This window comes from Poromitra crassiceps (assembly GCF_964638095.1).
Source record: "Poromitra crassiceps genome assembly, chromosome: 2".
Lineage (NCBI taxonomy): Eukaryota > Metazoa > Chordata > Actinopteri > Beryciformes > Melamphaidae > Poromitra > Poromitra crassiceps.
The window spans coordinates 83,337,552-83,355,397 of NC_139624.1; the positions used below are offsets into that span (position 1 = coordinate 83,337,552).

The 17,846-nt window shown below is 43.7% G+C and overlaps 1 protein-coding gene across 1 annotated transcript; it reads right to left on the reverse strand.

Annotated features, from left to right (window-relative positions):
- Window positions 1-586: 586 nt before the first annotated feature.
- Window positions 587-16,956, reverse strand: gars1 (glycyl-tRNA synthetase 1; the record flags this gene model as incomplete). Its single annotated transcript, XM_083655053.1, has 17 exons — window positions 587-1,744; window positions 5,920-6,110; window positions 6,226-6,319; window positions 6,419-6,528; window positions 6,641-6,726; window positions 8,645-8,789; window positions 8,902-9,010; window positions 9,102-9,266; window positions 10,262-10,424; window positions 10,541-10,690; window positions 10,779-10,924; window positions 11,048-11,124; window positions 13,672-13,760; window positions 14,654-14,795; window positions 14,904-15,006; window positions 16,130-16,231; window positions 16,720-16,956. 17 exons carry the CDS (start codon window positions 16,954-16,956, stop codon window positions 1,619-1,621), a joined length of 2,235 nt encoding a protein of 744 aa, XP_083511179.1. The 3' UTR covers window positions 587-1,618.
- Between the last annotated feature and the right edge of the window lie 890 nt (window positions 16,957-17,846).

The following is a 17,846-nucleotide window of genomic DNA, read 5'->3' on the forward strand; positions in this document are numbered from 1 at the left end:
ATGAAGTGCTGCCTCCAGGCCTGCAGGATGTTGCCAAAGTCATACAGGCCGCTCACACCTGAGCAACACGCAGGAGACCACAGGCAAACCAGTCAGTCATCCAGTTGCAGTGAAATATTTTAGGATACCTTTCCCTGGAACTGTTATAGTTGTTCAGCACTAGGTGGAGGTAGAGCAGTACAGGGCTAAGTGACAGTATAACATTACACCCAACTTCTGCTTGAGAGTGTGCGTTTATTAACACGCATGACCATCTAAAAATTCAGATTTGAATAATCAGATCGAGATTGTCGAAATACTGTATAGCCTAGACTGCCTTTTTTCTTTTTAAACATGCTGTACTTTGACACAGGTTGTTGCATCTAAACAGGTCTGCAAACATGCCTCATATGGACTTTAATTTATATATATATATATATATATATATATACAAAATACACACTAAAAAGGGACTTTGAGCTTCACAGTGAAGCTCAAAGCTGCTTGTTTTTGCCTTTCCATTATGGTGACTTACAAAATAAACATTTATGGTGTAGGCTATACTCAAAAACGACAACAGTAGCAACGTGGAATTATTATTCAGGGGACATTTAGAAAACCCCTATCCCCATTTTATTTTTCATTTCTTTACAGAGATGCTATGAGTGCATTGTGCAAATTTACAGGAAGACTCCAAGACTAATGAATCTTCTTCCAGTTGGAAATTAATTTGACTGAATGGTCTGAAGTGCAGCCAAACAGCCTCAACACCAGGCTCCTGCAAGAAAAGGCCAGGGGAGAGTGGGAGGGTCACCACAAAAGCTAAAATCAGATGGAGGACAGTGGGATAACATCTTATCAAATGGGGGTAGTGGTTCAATTTGTGTCAGTTTAGGGGTCCTTGATGGCGAAAAAGTTTGAGAATTTATCTATTTCTCAAATTCATATGGATTCATTTACTGCTTTCAAGTTGGGTCAGTCCGTTCTTACCATCTCCTGCATTGTCAAAATGCAGGCATGCAAGCATCAGATACAAGATTTGACATTGAGGGAAAAATACCAGTTGCCCATATGTGAAATTTGGTGAGTGCTTTTTCATAAAACCCTTGACAGTACCACAAAACCAGTGGGAATCTAATCCCTAGCACCGTTAATGCTGTGTAGAGCTACTGTATGCAGGACCACTGGACATTTGTGACAAGTCAGATGTTTTCATGCTCTGGACATTTCACAGAGAATACGGTTATATGTCCATGTCCAGTAAGTGCTGGCTGCTTTTATTGAATTGAAACTGTTAAACATCTCAATCCAATCTTCCCAAAAACTGGAATGGCGAAAGCCTCCTTCAACAGAAGACTCAACAACCTGATAGACTATTCTCCCTTTTAAAAACATATTTGACATGCCCTTACATGGATGAAATGTTTCCCATCAAGGGGACAAGCCTTGTAACCTTTCCACAAAAGGTACCATGATTAACATTTGATTTGAAATTGAATTTCAGTGATTGCAGTGGTCTAGAACACAAGGAGGGCACAGTGCACCATTGCTTGTCACAATATAGTTTCAATATTCTTCCTATTGATGCATGATGCAAAAAGTCTGGATTTTCATTAGAGTGCTTTGCAGATGAGTGAGCTTATTCTTCAACTGTGTCTTTCTTGCTGGTCTCCTGCCCTTCAAAGATGGGGTACTTGCTCTGCACTTCTGCCCAAGTCAAGGTGCCGTTGGCCAGATCTCGGACAATCATGGGCAACTCACTGACCTAAGGAGAGAGAGAACAGGTTGTTTACATATCATTATACACAATTAGAAGACACATTAAAATGTCATTGTTAAAGATATCTCCTAGTTGTTAATCCAAAAACTGAGTTAGGTCTTACTCCAGTCAGCACCCGGGCTGTTAAAATTCCATAAAAAGACTTTCTGTGATTCTCTCTGTGACTTATTGCCAACAGATCGGATGTGACAGTTATCGCAGCTCGATATAAAGGGCAAAGTGGTTATAAACCAACAGTTCACCCAAAGCAGAACATTCCGATTTCATCTACTGATCATCCTTGTCAGTCAAAACTCCACTTAAGTTTGTATGACGAGCGAACTAACGCCTGCAGTTTCAGCCTTCTGCTTTAGAATTTAAGTGAATGGGGTCTGGCTGTTTAAATGGCATAAAATGACATGAGATTTCTCTAAAAAGCTTGTGCAGCATATTCCATGTGTTTTGAGTAAAAAGTCCTATTATTTCCTATATTGAGCTAAGCTTACACGTTAAAAGTGCAACATTGGCAAGCAAGCATGCTATAGCGCTCTGCCAAAAGGCATTGATCACTTGAGTGTGCACAACCCCAACCTCCTTGAGCACCCACAAGGCTCGTACAGACACCTTGCACCTCCAATACATCAGCAATACGTGATTTTGTAGGCACCGCATGTTCCCGCCCCCTTTTAGGGGGAAAACAAGCCTCTCCCCGTTGACTTTAATGTAAAATTGCACTACCCAAAACAATTATAGAAAAATAACAATCTTGTTTATTAATGACCTCAAAACACCATGACCTGATATATTACAACTCGTCTGGCCATAGAATGGGCAAGATAGACTGGAAATATTACTTTCACCCATCTAAAATCATGTGACTCATGTCATGTGACTATTTTTTTTTTACAGCCCCGTGACTCGCAGAGCGCAGCGTCGTTGTACCTGGCTACTTGGCGGCTACTACTAGACTGATGAGTCACGGGGCTGTAAAAAAAGGGTTAGCCCTAGGGTTAACCCTAACCCATGTGACATGAGTCACATGATTTTAGATGGGTCAAAGTAATATTTCCGGTATCTTGCCCATTCTATGGCCAGACGAGTTGTAATATATTGTCATGTCATGGTGTTTTGGGGTCATTAATAAACAAGATTGATTCTTTTTCTATAATTTTTTGGGGTAGTGCTATTTTACATATTAGTCAACAGGGAGAGGCTTATGTTTACCCATAAAAGGAGGCGAGGCCTAATTGCCGATCTGATGTATTGAGGCTGGGAGCAGTGACACAAGGTGCAAGTCTGTCCACGCTTTCAAAAACAAGGAACAGTTAGTGGGTTACGTGACGTCTAGAAGATAATCAGCTAAAACGGGCTTTTTACGCTCAGTGCAAAATAGGTTTGGCTATAGAGGGTATGCACAGACGTCACTCTCTCACCGGAACACGCCCCCTCAGTCGGGACTGAGTGGCAAAACCTATGGGCAAAACATTCAGCAGGTTCCTCCCTGTTTGGAGCAGCAGGTGTCATTTATCTAGGCGGATTACTGCATTCAAAATCAAGTCTTGCTGCCACTCAGTGGGCGTGACCCCGCAGTGACTTCTGCCTCTGTGACAGCACATGCATACCCTCTATAAACACTATAGCCGTTTTCCCACATGCGCTTTTTACCGCTAAATGACCGGAAAGCGGTCTAATGCCTTCATGTGTGAAAGTTGTTTTCCGGTATAAGCGCGACCCCGTCATCGCGGACATTTCACCAGTTTCGAGCCAGTCAGAAGAGCGGTATGCCGCGATAGGGACACAACTGTGAAACATGTCAAGTCATTTGCCGGTCCTTCTCATGGGCGAGGTGTACACACGTTGCTTAATGTTCCAGCAGGCATAATCTAATCATTTGCGCACATTAAAGCAAACTGGCGAAATGATCTTGTGATAATAAGAGCGGTATGTCAGCTTCATGTGTGGGCGTGCCGATTTCCCCCTCTCCGCTGCCTGCTCGCTCTCTGGCCAGTCCTTCAGTCCTCCTCCTTCAGTCAGCAGCCCGACAGGGACACAGACAGCTCTGAGAGTCTTGCAAGCCGCCCAACTCTCGTTGAGAAAGCAAATGCACGAAGCGAAATGTGGAAGTATTTTGCTTACGTTGCCGACAGCGAAGGCAAGCCCGGACACATCAAACGAAGCCAGTCTGTAAAAAGTGCTTCACCGCGACGCAGGTGAACGGATAAACATCGAACCAGCCAGGCTATTTCTCTCTGACACGGATCCCAACTTCTTCAAATATTTCAGTTCAAAGACTGGTTAGCGAATGTGAATGATACAACATACATGCCCTCTTAAGTCAAACGAGTGTGATTTATTGTGTGACAAGCAAACTTATTTCACCATCGGAGTTTTGCCGACACGTCACTCCCCACCTGCTCTGCAGTGCCGCCCCGCCCCCCAACATACAGGCAATTTCGCTGCTATATTCACACATGCAGCGCTTAGGTGTGAAGGGAAATTCCAGGAAATGGCCGATATTGATTTACAGGTAATTTTCCTCTACGCATGTGTGAAAACGGCTTATGTTGCACAAGCCGTTAAGAGAAATATGGTGGTCATTTTATGCCCCGTTTGGAACGCTACACACCTAAACCAGTTCAATCAAATTGTTCTTTAGCAGAAGGCTGAGATGTAACTGCCGGAGCGAACTGTGTTTGGTGGTTGTACACACTTCAGTTGAGTTGCAACTGATATGGGGATAAGTAAATAAATAATGTATCACACAAAAAAGTGGAAGTTAACAGGTCTAAAATATAAATGCCAAAAGTACTTTTTAATGCCTTAAAATACACCCCCTTTGCAGCGTGTTGTAGGCTTTCAAACACAAAACAGGCCCTAGGAAGAGTTTTACTTGAAACGTGTTGCAAGTAGTCTGTATGTATATCAAGCCTGTTTTGTGTTTGAAAGCCTACAAAAGGCTGTAAAGGGTGCATATATTTTAAGGCATTAAAACGTATTTCGGCATTATACAGCGGCTCCCTCTTCATCATTTATATTTTGATAAGTAAATGAGAGAATTTGGGGGAATTTTGGGGGGGGGGGCTGTTCCTTTAAAAGGGACAGCTCACCCTAAAATCCAAAATACATATTTTTCCTCTCACCTGTAGTGCTATTTGTCCATCTATATCATTTTGGGATACTTGAGTTTTGGAGATATCGGCTGCAGAGATGTCTGCCTTCTCTTGAATACAATGGAACTAGATGGCACTCGGCTTGTAGTGCTCGAAGCACCCAAAAAATACATTTGAAAAACTCAACAGCAATGTGTCTTTTCAGAAATCATGACCCGGTTACCCAAGATAATCCACAGGCCTTGTTGTGAGCAGTTTCATGGAGGAACTATTTTCTTTTGACCGAACTACACCCGCTAGCTGCTAGCTAGTTCCTACATGAGACTGCAAAAGAAAATAGTTTGACTTGCACTTTGAGCACCACAAGCCGAGTGCCATCCAGTTCCATTGTATTGGAGAGAAGACAGAAACTCTGCGGCCGATATCTCCAAAACTCAGTCAACTAACACAAAACGATATAAATGGATAAATAGCACTACAGGTGAGAGGGAATATATGTATTTTGGATTTTAGGGTGAGCTGTTCCTTTAAGTCACATGGCACGGCTCCGGTTGCACATGTGCCTTCACTGGCCCAGCATCAAATCCCATCAGAGCTTTCTCTGCTGAGTCTCTGCTGTTTTTAGGTTTTAGGAAAGAAAGCTATGCAGCTGCTAGACTATAGTTTTAAATAGAACTAAATAGAGAAATAAGGCTCGCAGAGCGGTGTTGTCAACACCTGTAGCAGGCAGGCCTTAGATGGTAAATGGTAATATTATATATAAATATTGCATTTATATAGCGCTTTACAATGTGCCTACATTCACCCATTCACCCATTCACGCAGGGTGCTGGCACAGCCATCGGGAGCAATTTGGGGTTCAGTATCTTGCCCAAGGACACTTCAACATGCGGACTGGAGGAGCCGGGGATCGTACCACCGACCTTCTGGTTAGTGGACGACGCGCTCTACCTCCTGAGCCACAGCCGCCCTTTAGCGGCCTTAGCCTTTGCTAGTGAAAGGACCAGTTGGACCTGCTGTCGAAAACAGGACTGAACCTCTTGAATGAGTGAGAAAGGGCATGTGCTGTACCTCAGCCCTGATCTGTGTCATGGAGTCCCGGTCTCTCAGAGTGGCTGTGTGGGGCGTCTTGTTCACGGTGTCAAAGTCGATGGTGATGCCAAAGGCCACTCCGATCTCATCTGTCCTGGCATAGCGCCTCCCGATGGATCCTGATGAGTCGTCCACTTTGTGAGACACGCCGTTTTTGGTCATCACCTCGGCTGAAAGGGAATGAAAGGGTGGAGAAACCGTGATAACCAGGACAGCACAACATGCATCATCTCATCTTCACTGATAAAAATGGGACATATACATGATCATCATGTGGGCACTTACATAAATCCCTCACAAACGGCATGAATTCCTGGTTTTGGCTCAAAGGAAGGATGGAACATTTGTATGGAGCTACAGTAGCAGGGAAGCTGAAATACTGTAGAAAAGAGAAGAGAGTCAGTACAGTGGAAAACACAAACTCACAACTAGTCAATCCAATCATAGTGTAAGTTCTACTCAATACTTGTGTACTTACTGTTCTTTGTTCGTCACCTTCTCTGACATGGAATGTGTGCTCAAAGATGGAGTACATGATTCTACCGATGCCGAAGGAGGGCTCGATGACATTGGGAACAACTTCTTCCACTGCAAACAAGAACACAGACACACAGGTGAGTCACAGATACACAGGTGAGTCACATAAGTTGCTGCTCTCAGTTGCCCAGCATCATTTTCACCCCTCATGAGTGAAACTCACCATGCAGAGTCTTCTGGAACCTCTTTACGCTGACCATGTCCTTTGTCAGTTTGAAAGACTTCCCTTCTGTCTCAATGGTGAACTCTCTGTAAAGTAAAAAATATAAGAAATTGACAGTATTGGAAATTACGAAGCCACAACCATTCAACCCGTGTCCATAATGCACAATATGGCAAATAACGAGACATTTGATCATGACCATCTAAAAACTGGTATTGTTCATGTTAAGATTTCATTAAAATCAACAATGTCTCTGCAACCGGGCTATGGAAGGCTGCTAAGGGTGGGCAGCTCCCATGCATAAAATTGCAGAATCAATATGTGCCTGTCAATCAAAACCCACAGATCAGCACTTTGGAGCTGTCTCTAGGAACCACTAGGCACTCTTTTCAAATAGCTACCTGAAATTAATCCGGAAATATTTAAAAAACTAATGATTCTGTCAAAAATATTAAAGCCCCATTCAGCAACTTTTCCAAGTTTTGCTATTGGAGAAACTGCGCCCTCTGGGTGCAATAGCATCGGTATCGATATTGCCGTTCAAAGTCAACAAAACACAGCGCCAGAAAGCTCTATGTACATGTGACATCGAGTACTCACCACGTGATTAAATAATAATGCATAGTTATTTGAAACGTCATTTTCGTAGCAAATCCGCACCGAGTTACTTCCTTGTTTTACTGAACACAGCGCTTCAGCTGTACAGCGCATGCGCAGTATGCCACACATGCTGCCACCGGGAAGCAGGCACGAAATTGCTTAGTCCCAGGAAAGGCCTTTGGAGGGCGGTGTGTGACCAATAGAGGTGACATTCTCTCCGTTATAAGTCACCATCTCCAATGACTAAAAAGCTGTTATATTAAGGTGAAAAAAATGCTTATTGGGGCGTTAACTGTTCTATAAGCAACTGTTTTGGCACAAGTCAGTGGTTCTCAAACTTTTTGGGGTTCAGTAGCCCCTTTCCCTGATTTCTGAATCCAAGTACCCGCTTTACCCGACTACAACATTTTGCTTAGAAAACTGTAAGAGAAAACTAGCATACGATGCAATGAATATGAATGATAATCACCTTTTGAAGAATATAACATTACAAAATAAGAAATGGAGTGAAAGAGTTGCAATTAGTGCCTCCTGAGCAGATTTATTTTAACGTTTCATTCATTTTCCCTTTCCTGCAAGTACACCCTGTAGTACCTTCACATACCCCTAGGGGTACGTGTACCTCAGTTTGGGAACCACTGGATAACTCCTAGCTTTGCATCAACATTAGCCCATAATGTGCTTCACTTTCATGCCAGGAGTCAATATGGGAGAGTGGATGTCATTTATATTTAAATGGTGAAGATGTCATTTTGTCCATACGTCACAATATGGCCGCTGTTGTCAGCACTTACCTAGTCTCGGCTCCCAGACGTTTGGTGAGCTGCGCCACCAAACGTCTGGGAATTTCACTGTCAGAAACTGTGTCTCCGAGCCCGGCGAGAACGGCCGGCAGCAGACACGCCTACATTTATTATTAGAATTTTATTTGGTAGCGGCAATGCCATTTATCATAGTCCTAACACAGAGCATGAAGCTGATATGCTCCAAACAAAATTTATAGCTGTGGTTTATTTTACAATAATCTTTCCTACCCGGAAGTGGTCCGCTTGCTACTGTGAAGTCATCAGCAGGCTCTGTAACGTTAGCCTCGGGAGTCGGGTTTATCGCTGGGGGAAAGACCTCTAGCCGCCGGGGCCGGATGAAACATGTCCTATTAACAGGTTATGTTTGTTTCTAAGTGATTAATATGTTTCTCCGCAAATGCGACGATGTTTTGCGAGACACCGGTTCTGCATGAGAACTGCCCCCAGAAAGCAGGCCCGCCCACAACACTCATGATTGGTTCTCCGATGCAAGGCTTCCAACAGCGCCACCTAACGTTATGCAAAGATTTAAATAGTAATATTCTCAGTCTTACAGGAGTGAAACGGATTAAGACTGAGGGCTGAGTCTAGCACTTACCCAGTATCTGTGAGCAGCTGTTCCTGTTCTGTAATGAAGCATTCATCACACGTAGAGAGATACTCCATGGCTAGCTTAGCATCCTTCTTGTAGGCCTTGCCAATGGCACCTTTGTTGGCCTCAAACTGGACGACATTTACAACTTTGTGTGAAGAAGTTAAGGAGTATGACAGCGGAATGGCTACACATCAGACTACTCAGAAGCTGTTCCATTGTTTGATGGAACAAAGAATTTATTTTGCCAGAGCACAAGGATATGGGTTCTTTTAGAGGCTTTTCAGCAACCAGAGGGACCTTTGTAGCCCGTGCGTGGCATTGCAGATCGTAGCATGATCGGTCCGCACACCCCACAATCTCGATCCAGCCCTGCAACAGACAAGCACTACATTGAGCAACACTGGGTCGACTATCTGATATGGAAATGTATCTCTGTAGTCATGAAGCAACCTGAACATACGTAAGAGGTTTTGGTCTCAGCATCCCAGCAGTCACAGGCGTAGTGGGCCATCTCATTGTCCATGTGCTGACGGAAGCGTAGCTTGTCTTTGGCCACACCAACTTTGGTAAGGTAGAGGGAGATCCTCCCAATGAAATATCCCAGGACGGAGTTATTGATCACTCCCTAAATGAGACGGAAGCAGAGGATCTGTATCACATTAAGATGCTTTGGTTGTATTTGATGGCTGCACCAGAGCCCCTACTGAGAGGATAAGAGAGGCGTGGCAGCCAGGAGGAACTTGGAGTTGATTTATCAGAACTTATATGGGACAGGAGTCTATCTGTCGTCCAACTCTGCTCAATCAACAGCAGACACCAGCTGATCCAATTTAAAGTCACTCACCGTCTTCATTATTCGAAGTCTAAGTTGCACAAGATTTATCCCTCGGTCTCACCACTTTGTGATAAGTGTCAAGTGTTCGAGGGTACATTGTCCCATGCCTTTTGGTCTTGCCCTTTATTATCTACATTTTGGTCCAAAATATTTGATTGGTACTCCAAGGCCTATAAAGTAACCCTTCAGCCGGAAGGGGGAACTTGCCATCTTCGGCTGCTCTGAATCTTCTCTGCTCCTTCCTGCAGCTGTGCAGCAGTCTCTGACGCAGGGGACGACCGTCGCCAAGAGACTCATCCTAAGGGAGTGGAAGTCCCCCTCCCCACCTTCTTTTCAGCTATGGCTGTCAGACATGGTTTCTGTTATACGTATGGAGAGACTCCGGTTCCTGAGGACCAACTCACTTAGGAAGTTTTCTACCATCTGGATGCATACTTGGACGAGGTTAGGGGCAACGGGTAACTCACCCAACTGATATCTCATTTATTCCTCACACTGGATTCTATATATCATGGTAGCACCTCACTACGATGTTGTAATGTTGATATGTGTATGCTTTTTCTTTCTTGTGACTGAGCTTGTGTGTCTTTGTTTTTGGTTTTGTTCTTGTGTGTCTTTATTGCATATATAAAAAATGAAAAATAAAATATATAAAAAAAAAAGATGCTTTGGTTGGTTATGATCCTGAAGATCATATTCCTTTTAGCCATGGCCTTCACAGTGGACCAAAGATGATCTTAATACTATGAATCAACAAAAATCAAAGTGGATAAGGTGATCCTTACCTGCTCCACAGCATCTCCCAGCCTCATGATCTGGGCAGACTGGCCGCTGGTCTGGGCCTTGGAGGAGTACAGGATGATGTCTAGGTCGGCCACAGTGGGGAATTTAGGGTGAACTTTCTCAGTTGGGTCCACAAAGTGCTCAATCTCAGCCATGGTGAACTCCCTGCGGGGGCAATGTGGAGCAGTTACATTTCTGTACAATGTCTCAAAACAAATCATCATAATGAAGGAGAGAGAAAAACACTACAAATAGCAGAGGAACACCAGAGGATCACTCGCCTGACACGGATGAGTCCAGAACGAGGAGAGATTTCATTCCTGAAGGAGTTGCCAATCTGAGCAGCAGCGAAGGGTAGTTTTCCCTGGTTGAACTCCAGCAGACGCTTGAAGTTGAGGAAGATTCCCTGAGCGGTTTCAGGCCTCAGATAGCTGCAAATTTAGATTGGTTTACTTCATTGGCAGACAATGAGACAAAGGTTTGTTGTTATAGGTCAACAGTGTTATGATGGGTTTTTACCCTGGCATGTTTCCCCCTGGTCCAATGGATGTCTTAAACATCAGGTTGAAGGAGATGGGAGGGGTTAGGTCATTTCCTGTGGTGGGTGACTTGACATTGTATTTCACGAAGAGATCGGTCAGTTCTTGCTGGGTATAGTTGTCCATCTGAAAATAACATTGGGCAAAAACCTCAAGTCAATCATTATAGGAGCCTTGTTAATGTATTCCAGATGGCAAAGGTTTTCCACATAATCACAGAGAAGAGCCGTTCTCCTCAGCGACACTGACCTGCGTGATGACATCCTCCATCTCAGCCTTCTTCTCTGCACTACACTTCTTATCAGACATCAGCTTCTGGAGATGGGCTGTGGGATACAGAGAGACATAGAAACCATTAAGGATGGGTAAAAAAAAAAATCAAGATTCAAACCGATCTTCATTTGAATAATCCGATATTGATTAATAAAATCCGGCACACATGAATTTTCTCTCTCCCTCTCTCATTGAGCGGAGGGACGGACTCTGCAGTAGTTAACAAGCGTTAACCTGTTCAGAGACAATATCAGCTGTCTATAACCCTGAAGTGTGCGTGAAGGACATACATGTAAGCTGTGACACGTATGCTGAGAATTCTGCCTAAATAGACCTTCTCAATTACATTTTCTACCTCATTCTGTTACGTTGTTCGTTTAGCGTACTTGCAGGCGTACTTGTTAGCTCAATTGGCTGACGGTTAAGTACTCTGTGGACAGAGTTACCTTATCAGTGTTGTTCATGCTAATGTAGGTTATTAAGGATGATGTAGTTAAGCTGTTAACTGTATATTACTGTTCGCCAGAGGAGTATAATGATAGTATCCTAATTCTGTATAGCTTTATTGGTGTATAGTTAAATATGTATGACTCTCCCTATTATGACAATCTGTTAATATTAACTCATTGAGTGCCAGCCACTTTTGGAGAACGGACGCTCCCAGTGCCAGAGTTTTCAGAGCGTTTTCAGTGATTTCTCGAGGCCCACAGAATATTGTGTGATATTACTATGTAAACACCGAACACGCACAAAGAACGAGCTGGCTCTATTGTATCATCAGCAAAAAAAAGTTTATTGATACCATTTTCCGTTCTTTAGTTATGAGCCGGAGAAGATAGGTCGTTTTGAGCAAATACAGGCGTTTCAAATTATTAGCTGAGATATTCCGCCTTTTGTGAAATGCAGCATTTCAAGCACATTCACTGAGTCTGAAGATAATATTTTCTGATGTAGTGACGTGGTGTAGTTGTGTGATGCCCTGCGTGCCCCACCCCCCTCTCCCCCCCTCCCCCCCCTCAGCTGCAAACTCCTCCCCACACGTAACACACAGCCAACACGCACCCGCTCTATTTTCGGAGTGCTCCGTTTGTGTGTGCCGGGCGGCTCCCAGCGCGACAGGGAAGAGCCAAACCGGACTGCTGAATGGTTTGGCGTCGGGTGCTGCTTTTCTGGTGGCTAATCGTGTGGAGAAACTATACAGCCAGACAGACAGAGACAGAGGGGCTCAGTTGTGGGCGCGGATTGACTCCTGTTCGCAGCCAACGTCAGCTCCAGACAGAGCAATCTATATGGCTCTGGCTGCAGCATGCATCGATTTCTCTTTGATCACAGCTTTTTCCTCCTGTTTCTCCGGACCTGTCTCTAATCTGGAGAGCACTGTCGCCACCTAATGAGTCCGTAAAATAGGTTATACACCTTCAATAGCTCCCATATTTGTACAGGAGATGCCTGAGGCTTTCATCCACGTCCCACCGTCAAAAAACGCATTTGACGTCGATCGACGTCCGTGGCACTCTACATCACTATTTACTTTGACGTCGATCGACGTCCGTGGCACTCAATGAGTTAAGGCCTATGTGCTACTTTAATATTTTTAATAATGCACCAGGTTAGAGGGTTTGTTGTACAATTACAGCATTCATTCTGAGAATCTCTTTCATATCCAAGCAAAATTGGGAAACTGAAATATCCCTGAGTCGATAATTAAATTGAATCAGTTAATCAGTGGTGATACCCACCCACCCCTAGAAAACATGCTTTCTCTCAGTTGTGTGTATACTTGCCAGACTGAAGTGTGTAACCTATTGTCTAGAACACACATGGGCAAAATGCAGCCCCAGGGCCGGACCTGGCCCCTGGACCATCTCTATCCGGCCCCCAAGGTCCTCAAAGAAAAACAAAACAACCACCAAAAACTCAATAAAAGGCACAATCATATTAATAAATCTCATCTGCTCCAGCCATTTGTATCACTATTATATCGGGAGATTAACAAGAAAAAATTACCAATCACAACGGGAGAGAGGGTTAAAAATAGGGAGACTCTCGCAAAAATCAGTGTTGGCAGGTATGATCTCCAATGTGTAGCCCTTCGCTTACTTGATGTAAGTCAGTATGGCCCTCTAGGAAAAAATATTGCCACCCCTGGTCTAGAACAAATCAGTAGGAAAAATGCCCAAACTTTTCGATTAGGTCTGTGTAGAATAAATCTAAATGTCCACTGACATCCAAAAGCACTTAAATTTGGGAAATTTTGACCATTATCATCTCCAGGTTTTTGAGAGAGGGCAGGAATTGTTCTCCCAAGATCTCATCCTACCACTCACTTCTGGTGCAGCTCCAGCCTCTGTGATCCCTGAGAGCCCTGTGTGATTCCTGCTGATCCACTCACTTCCATTCTCCCTCAGGCACAACACTGATACTTCAGCAGCCGCTGTAGACAACACGTGAGGCTGGACCGGTTCTGTTCTCCCTCTATCTGAATATTACAGATTGCTAAACGATTGAATAGCTCTGCTGTATGTATATTTAGGCGGACTGATCTTAAGATTACACAGTAAGGAGAAGAAAAAAAACATGCAGATGTAGAATAGACTTACCTTTGAGGAGGTGGTCGGCCCTGAAGCATTCACCATTCTTGACATCTTTCACCATGTAGTCGGCAAACTTCTCCACATGTCCTGATGTCCTGGGAAAATAAAGAAAAGAACGAGAATTTGATTGTGACCTCTAAAAACGGGTATCGTTCATGTTAATATTCATTAAAATCAACAACAATGTCTCTGCAACCGGGCTATGGAAGGCTGCTAAGGGTGGGCAGCTCCCATGCATAAAATTGCAGAATCAATATGTGCCTGTCAATCAAAACCCACAGATCAGCACTTTGGAGCTGTCTCTAGGAACCACTAGGCACTCTTTTCAAAATAGCTACCTGAAATTAATCAGGAAATATTAAAAAAAAACAAATGATTCTGTCAAAAAAATGTACTGTTCTATAAGCACTCTTTTCAAATAGTACCTCAACTTTCATGCCAAGAGTCCATAGGGAGAGTGAGTGTCATTTATATATATATATTAGGGGTGGGGGGGGGGGGGATCGATACACGATATACATATCGCGATATTTTGCCTGACGATATTGTATGGATATTTAAAACAAAAACAAAAAAACAATTGCAGGCCATGCCATGCCAGGCCACCGGTCATGGCACCCGATGTTGCAGTCCGCGCCTGCAGTGGCGTATTGAGTCCAGAGAAGCTTAATAATGTAGCCTACGTGTGGGGCAAAAACAAAACAAAACAAAACAAAAAAACACTGCATGTTTTACTTCCAGTGAGGTCAAGGAAAAGGTAGGAAAAGGAGCTAGACAATATATCGAAATATCGCAATATTCAATATATCGCAATACTAGCATATCGCAATACTATCGTATCGTGACTCAAGTATCGTTTTAGTATCGTATCGTGGGCATCTGGTGATTCCCAGCCCTATATATATATATATATATATATATATATATATATATATATATATATATATATATATATAGTGCACTGATGCTTCATATCCTTTGCACATACTTGAGGACCGGCTCTGGGGTCAGCATGGTGCAGTCGATCTCCAGGATCTGCTCCTCCTGGATGAAGTGCTGCCTCCAGGCCTGCAGGATGTTGTTCTTCAGGGCGCAGCCCACAGGGCCAAAGTCATACAGGCCGCTCACACCTGAGGAGCAGTACTGCATGGTAAGTAACAGAATGCTTCAAACTGTGTACAGGAGTTTATGCACCAAACTAAATCTAGATTCCCCAATACTGGCTGTCCTGATCTTACCTCCATAGATGGCAAAGGCCTGGTCGTAGAAGAATCGCCTCTTCAGTGTGTCCTCCATCTTGGTTCTGTCTACTATGTCATCTTTGGGCTGCAAAGCTAATTCCTGCATGGGAAATTATAACTTTTCATTGTTTTAAAACAAAACTAATTGCATCTATCCTACATGGGGGCGGCTTTAGCTCAGGAGGTAGAGCGGGTCGGCCAATGACGCAAGGGTTGGCGGTTCGATCCCCGCTGCCTCCCAGCTGCTGTCGTTGTGTCCTTGGGCAAGACACTTAACCCTCCTTGCTCCCGATGGTGTGCAGGCACCCTGCGTGGCAGCCTGCCGCCATCGGTGTATGAATGGGTGAATGTAGACTATCTACTGATTGTAAAGCGCTTTGGATAAAAGCGCTATATAAATGCAGGCCATTTCATGGCATAATGGAAACATGCTGTCAGCCTTAGTCTCGCTGGCCAGCCTCCTCTCCCTTCCGAGGAGTCTGGCGTCGCAGGTCTCCTTAGTGGGATTGCGATGAGCGGCAGTGACCTTGGAAAATAGTTTCAAACAATCCAACTTGCTGTTTTCAGCGTGTAGCAACAAGCTAGCGTGTAGGTTTCTGCCGTTAGCTTGCTAGCTAGTTAGCGTTGTTGTTTCCACTGAGGCGGCAGGGCACTGTTTACAGTGACACACAGGGAGGAGGGAGCGGAAGCCACTCTGATTGACATGGTCGGAACCAATGACAGAGTTTGTAATAAGCCGGGAGCGGACATCCGGCTGCCACCGAACCAGTCACTCGAATGGGAGAGAGCAGAGTAGAGTTTATCCCAGTTATGGCGACCTGCAGCGCCAGACCCCTCGGTTGGAAGGGAGAGGAGGCTGGCCAGCAAGACTATGTCAGCAATGCGACGGCAACTAGACCTATACTCGAATAGGGGTCCCAGGGGAGTCTCCAGCAAAATGAGTAAATTGTGTGATTTCACTATGATTTCAATGACTACTAGACGTTAGCCCAAGGAGAGAGAATGTAGTGCATATACTTGATAATAGCTTTAACTCTCTCCTGTTATCTCCCCATCTACATTAGTATACTTGCACAGTTCACATCAGCTGCGTTGAGTCACATTTTCAGCTGCACTGCAGCCATACGGCACCTACTGGGAGGGCTTTGACGTTGTTGTTTACCACTTCAGGGTAGCAAAGTGGTTGGTTAAAGTAGATAACTAATGTAGAGATAATAACTTACCCGGGCCTCAAGGGCTCTCTTCTTTGCTTTCAGTTCAGCCACAGCTTTAGTGACATCCACATCTGGGGCACCTTCCTGTTTCATTTGGCGCACAAGATCCCCCTAAAACAGAGAAGTGTCTTCTTGAGACTGACATGCACTCGAGCCCAGCTCCAAGGAACAATTCAATTCGAGTCTAGGCATGTTTTGCACTGTGAGAAGCAAGTGATCAGCTGATATTAGATACATTTATTTATTTAAGCTTTTTGTAGCTAAAATTAGTGTAGCACCATGATGAGCTGTCTGGCCTTTTCCTTAACCCCACCCTGCTCACAAACGTCTGCAACAGCAGCATACTGAAACGTGGCAAAGGATACGCCGGCTAGGGCGCAGATTTGTCAGCTAACGTTAGCTAGCAAGCAGTATGCTAGCTAAATGGCTGCTCTCATTCATTGACAACTCCATAGGCAGCCTGGGAAGTTAGCCTGCTAGCCTGTTGAGCATTCACGGTGAATAGTGTTGACTGTGTGGGACAATGTAAAGATATCTATATCACTCATGCAAACTAGTGACTAAATTGAGAGAAAATGATGTGCCAATGTTAACGTTACCTGTTGTTTGACTGCAAGCCTAAACGGGGCAAGAATCTCTTCATTATTTCCATCCATGTTGTGTCCTTGCGAAAGCTCCAGCCAAAGACTTCTCCTCTTCTTCTTCCACAAGCAGACCGACAAGGAAAACTGCCTGTTTTGGGGCCGATAGCGGATGAGTTGGACCCTTGACACCAGGCAGACGGAGGAAATCTCTGCGCTGGTCCTCAGCAGTGCTGATGTTGCGCTACGAAGCATGGACCTCACCGCGGTAATGCGAGAGGAAAAGAATGATGAAATCTCTCCAGATAAGTAAATGGCGCTTCCGCTCTGGACTGGCACTTTCGCTACGCGTTCATTCATAGCATTTGGCACGGTTTTGACAGATTCGACAAATGAAAAAAAAACAAAAACACTACAATATTGTTTTTGAATCCAATATATATCACAATGAAACTTCCCCAGTTGATTAGCTTACATTAAGACATTTGTTTTAAATTAGGTAATTAGATTTGTCTAGATATGTTCAGATTTCCATTCTGGAAATTATGCAAATTAGCACATAATGCCTCATTTGCACATAATTTGTAATACTGTAGCCTACAATGTCTTAGGTAAGTAATCAACTGGGGAAGTTTTATGTTGATATATATTAATAAATTCTTTCTTTTTTTTAAACCCTAGTCACCTAGTGTCTGTTTTGGTAGGATCATATTTAGGTGATTTTCAAAACGTTCCCCTCATAGGATTCCTCTATTGAATTTGGTTGTTGCAGTTAGCAGTGTTGGGCAAGTTACTTTCAAAATGTAATATAGGCTACTACATATTACTAGTTACTTTCATTTTAAAGTAATAAGTTACTTTACAATATTACTGTCTGTAGAGTAACTTGTTACTTATTGCACTACTTTTGCATTAGTGTCACCAAAATAACAGCAGTAGCAGAATGACATCGCTGCCCCGGAACCATCCCGACAAATAATTTCAACCATCTTGAAGCCAGTGTAAACCGTCGAAAATTCTAAATGTTATTTTCCTTTGTTATGGTCATATAGGCTAGTTGTTATTTGCATAAAAACACAATTTGATTGGAAATGATTGTAGCCTCTCCTTATTTAAATATAGGCTATGTGTTGATTAAAAAAACT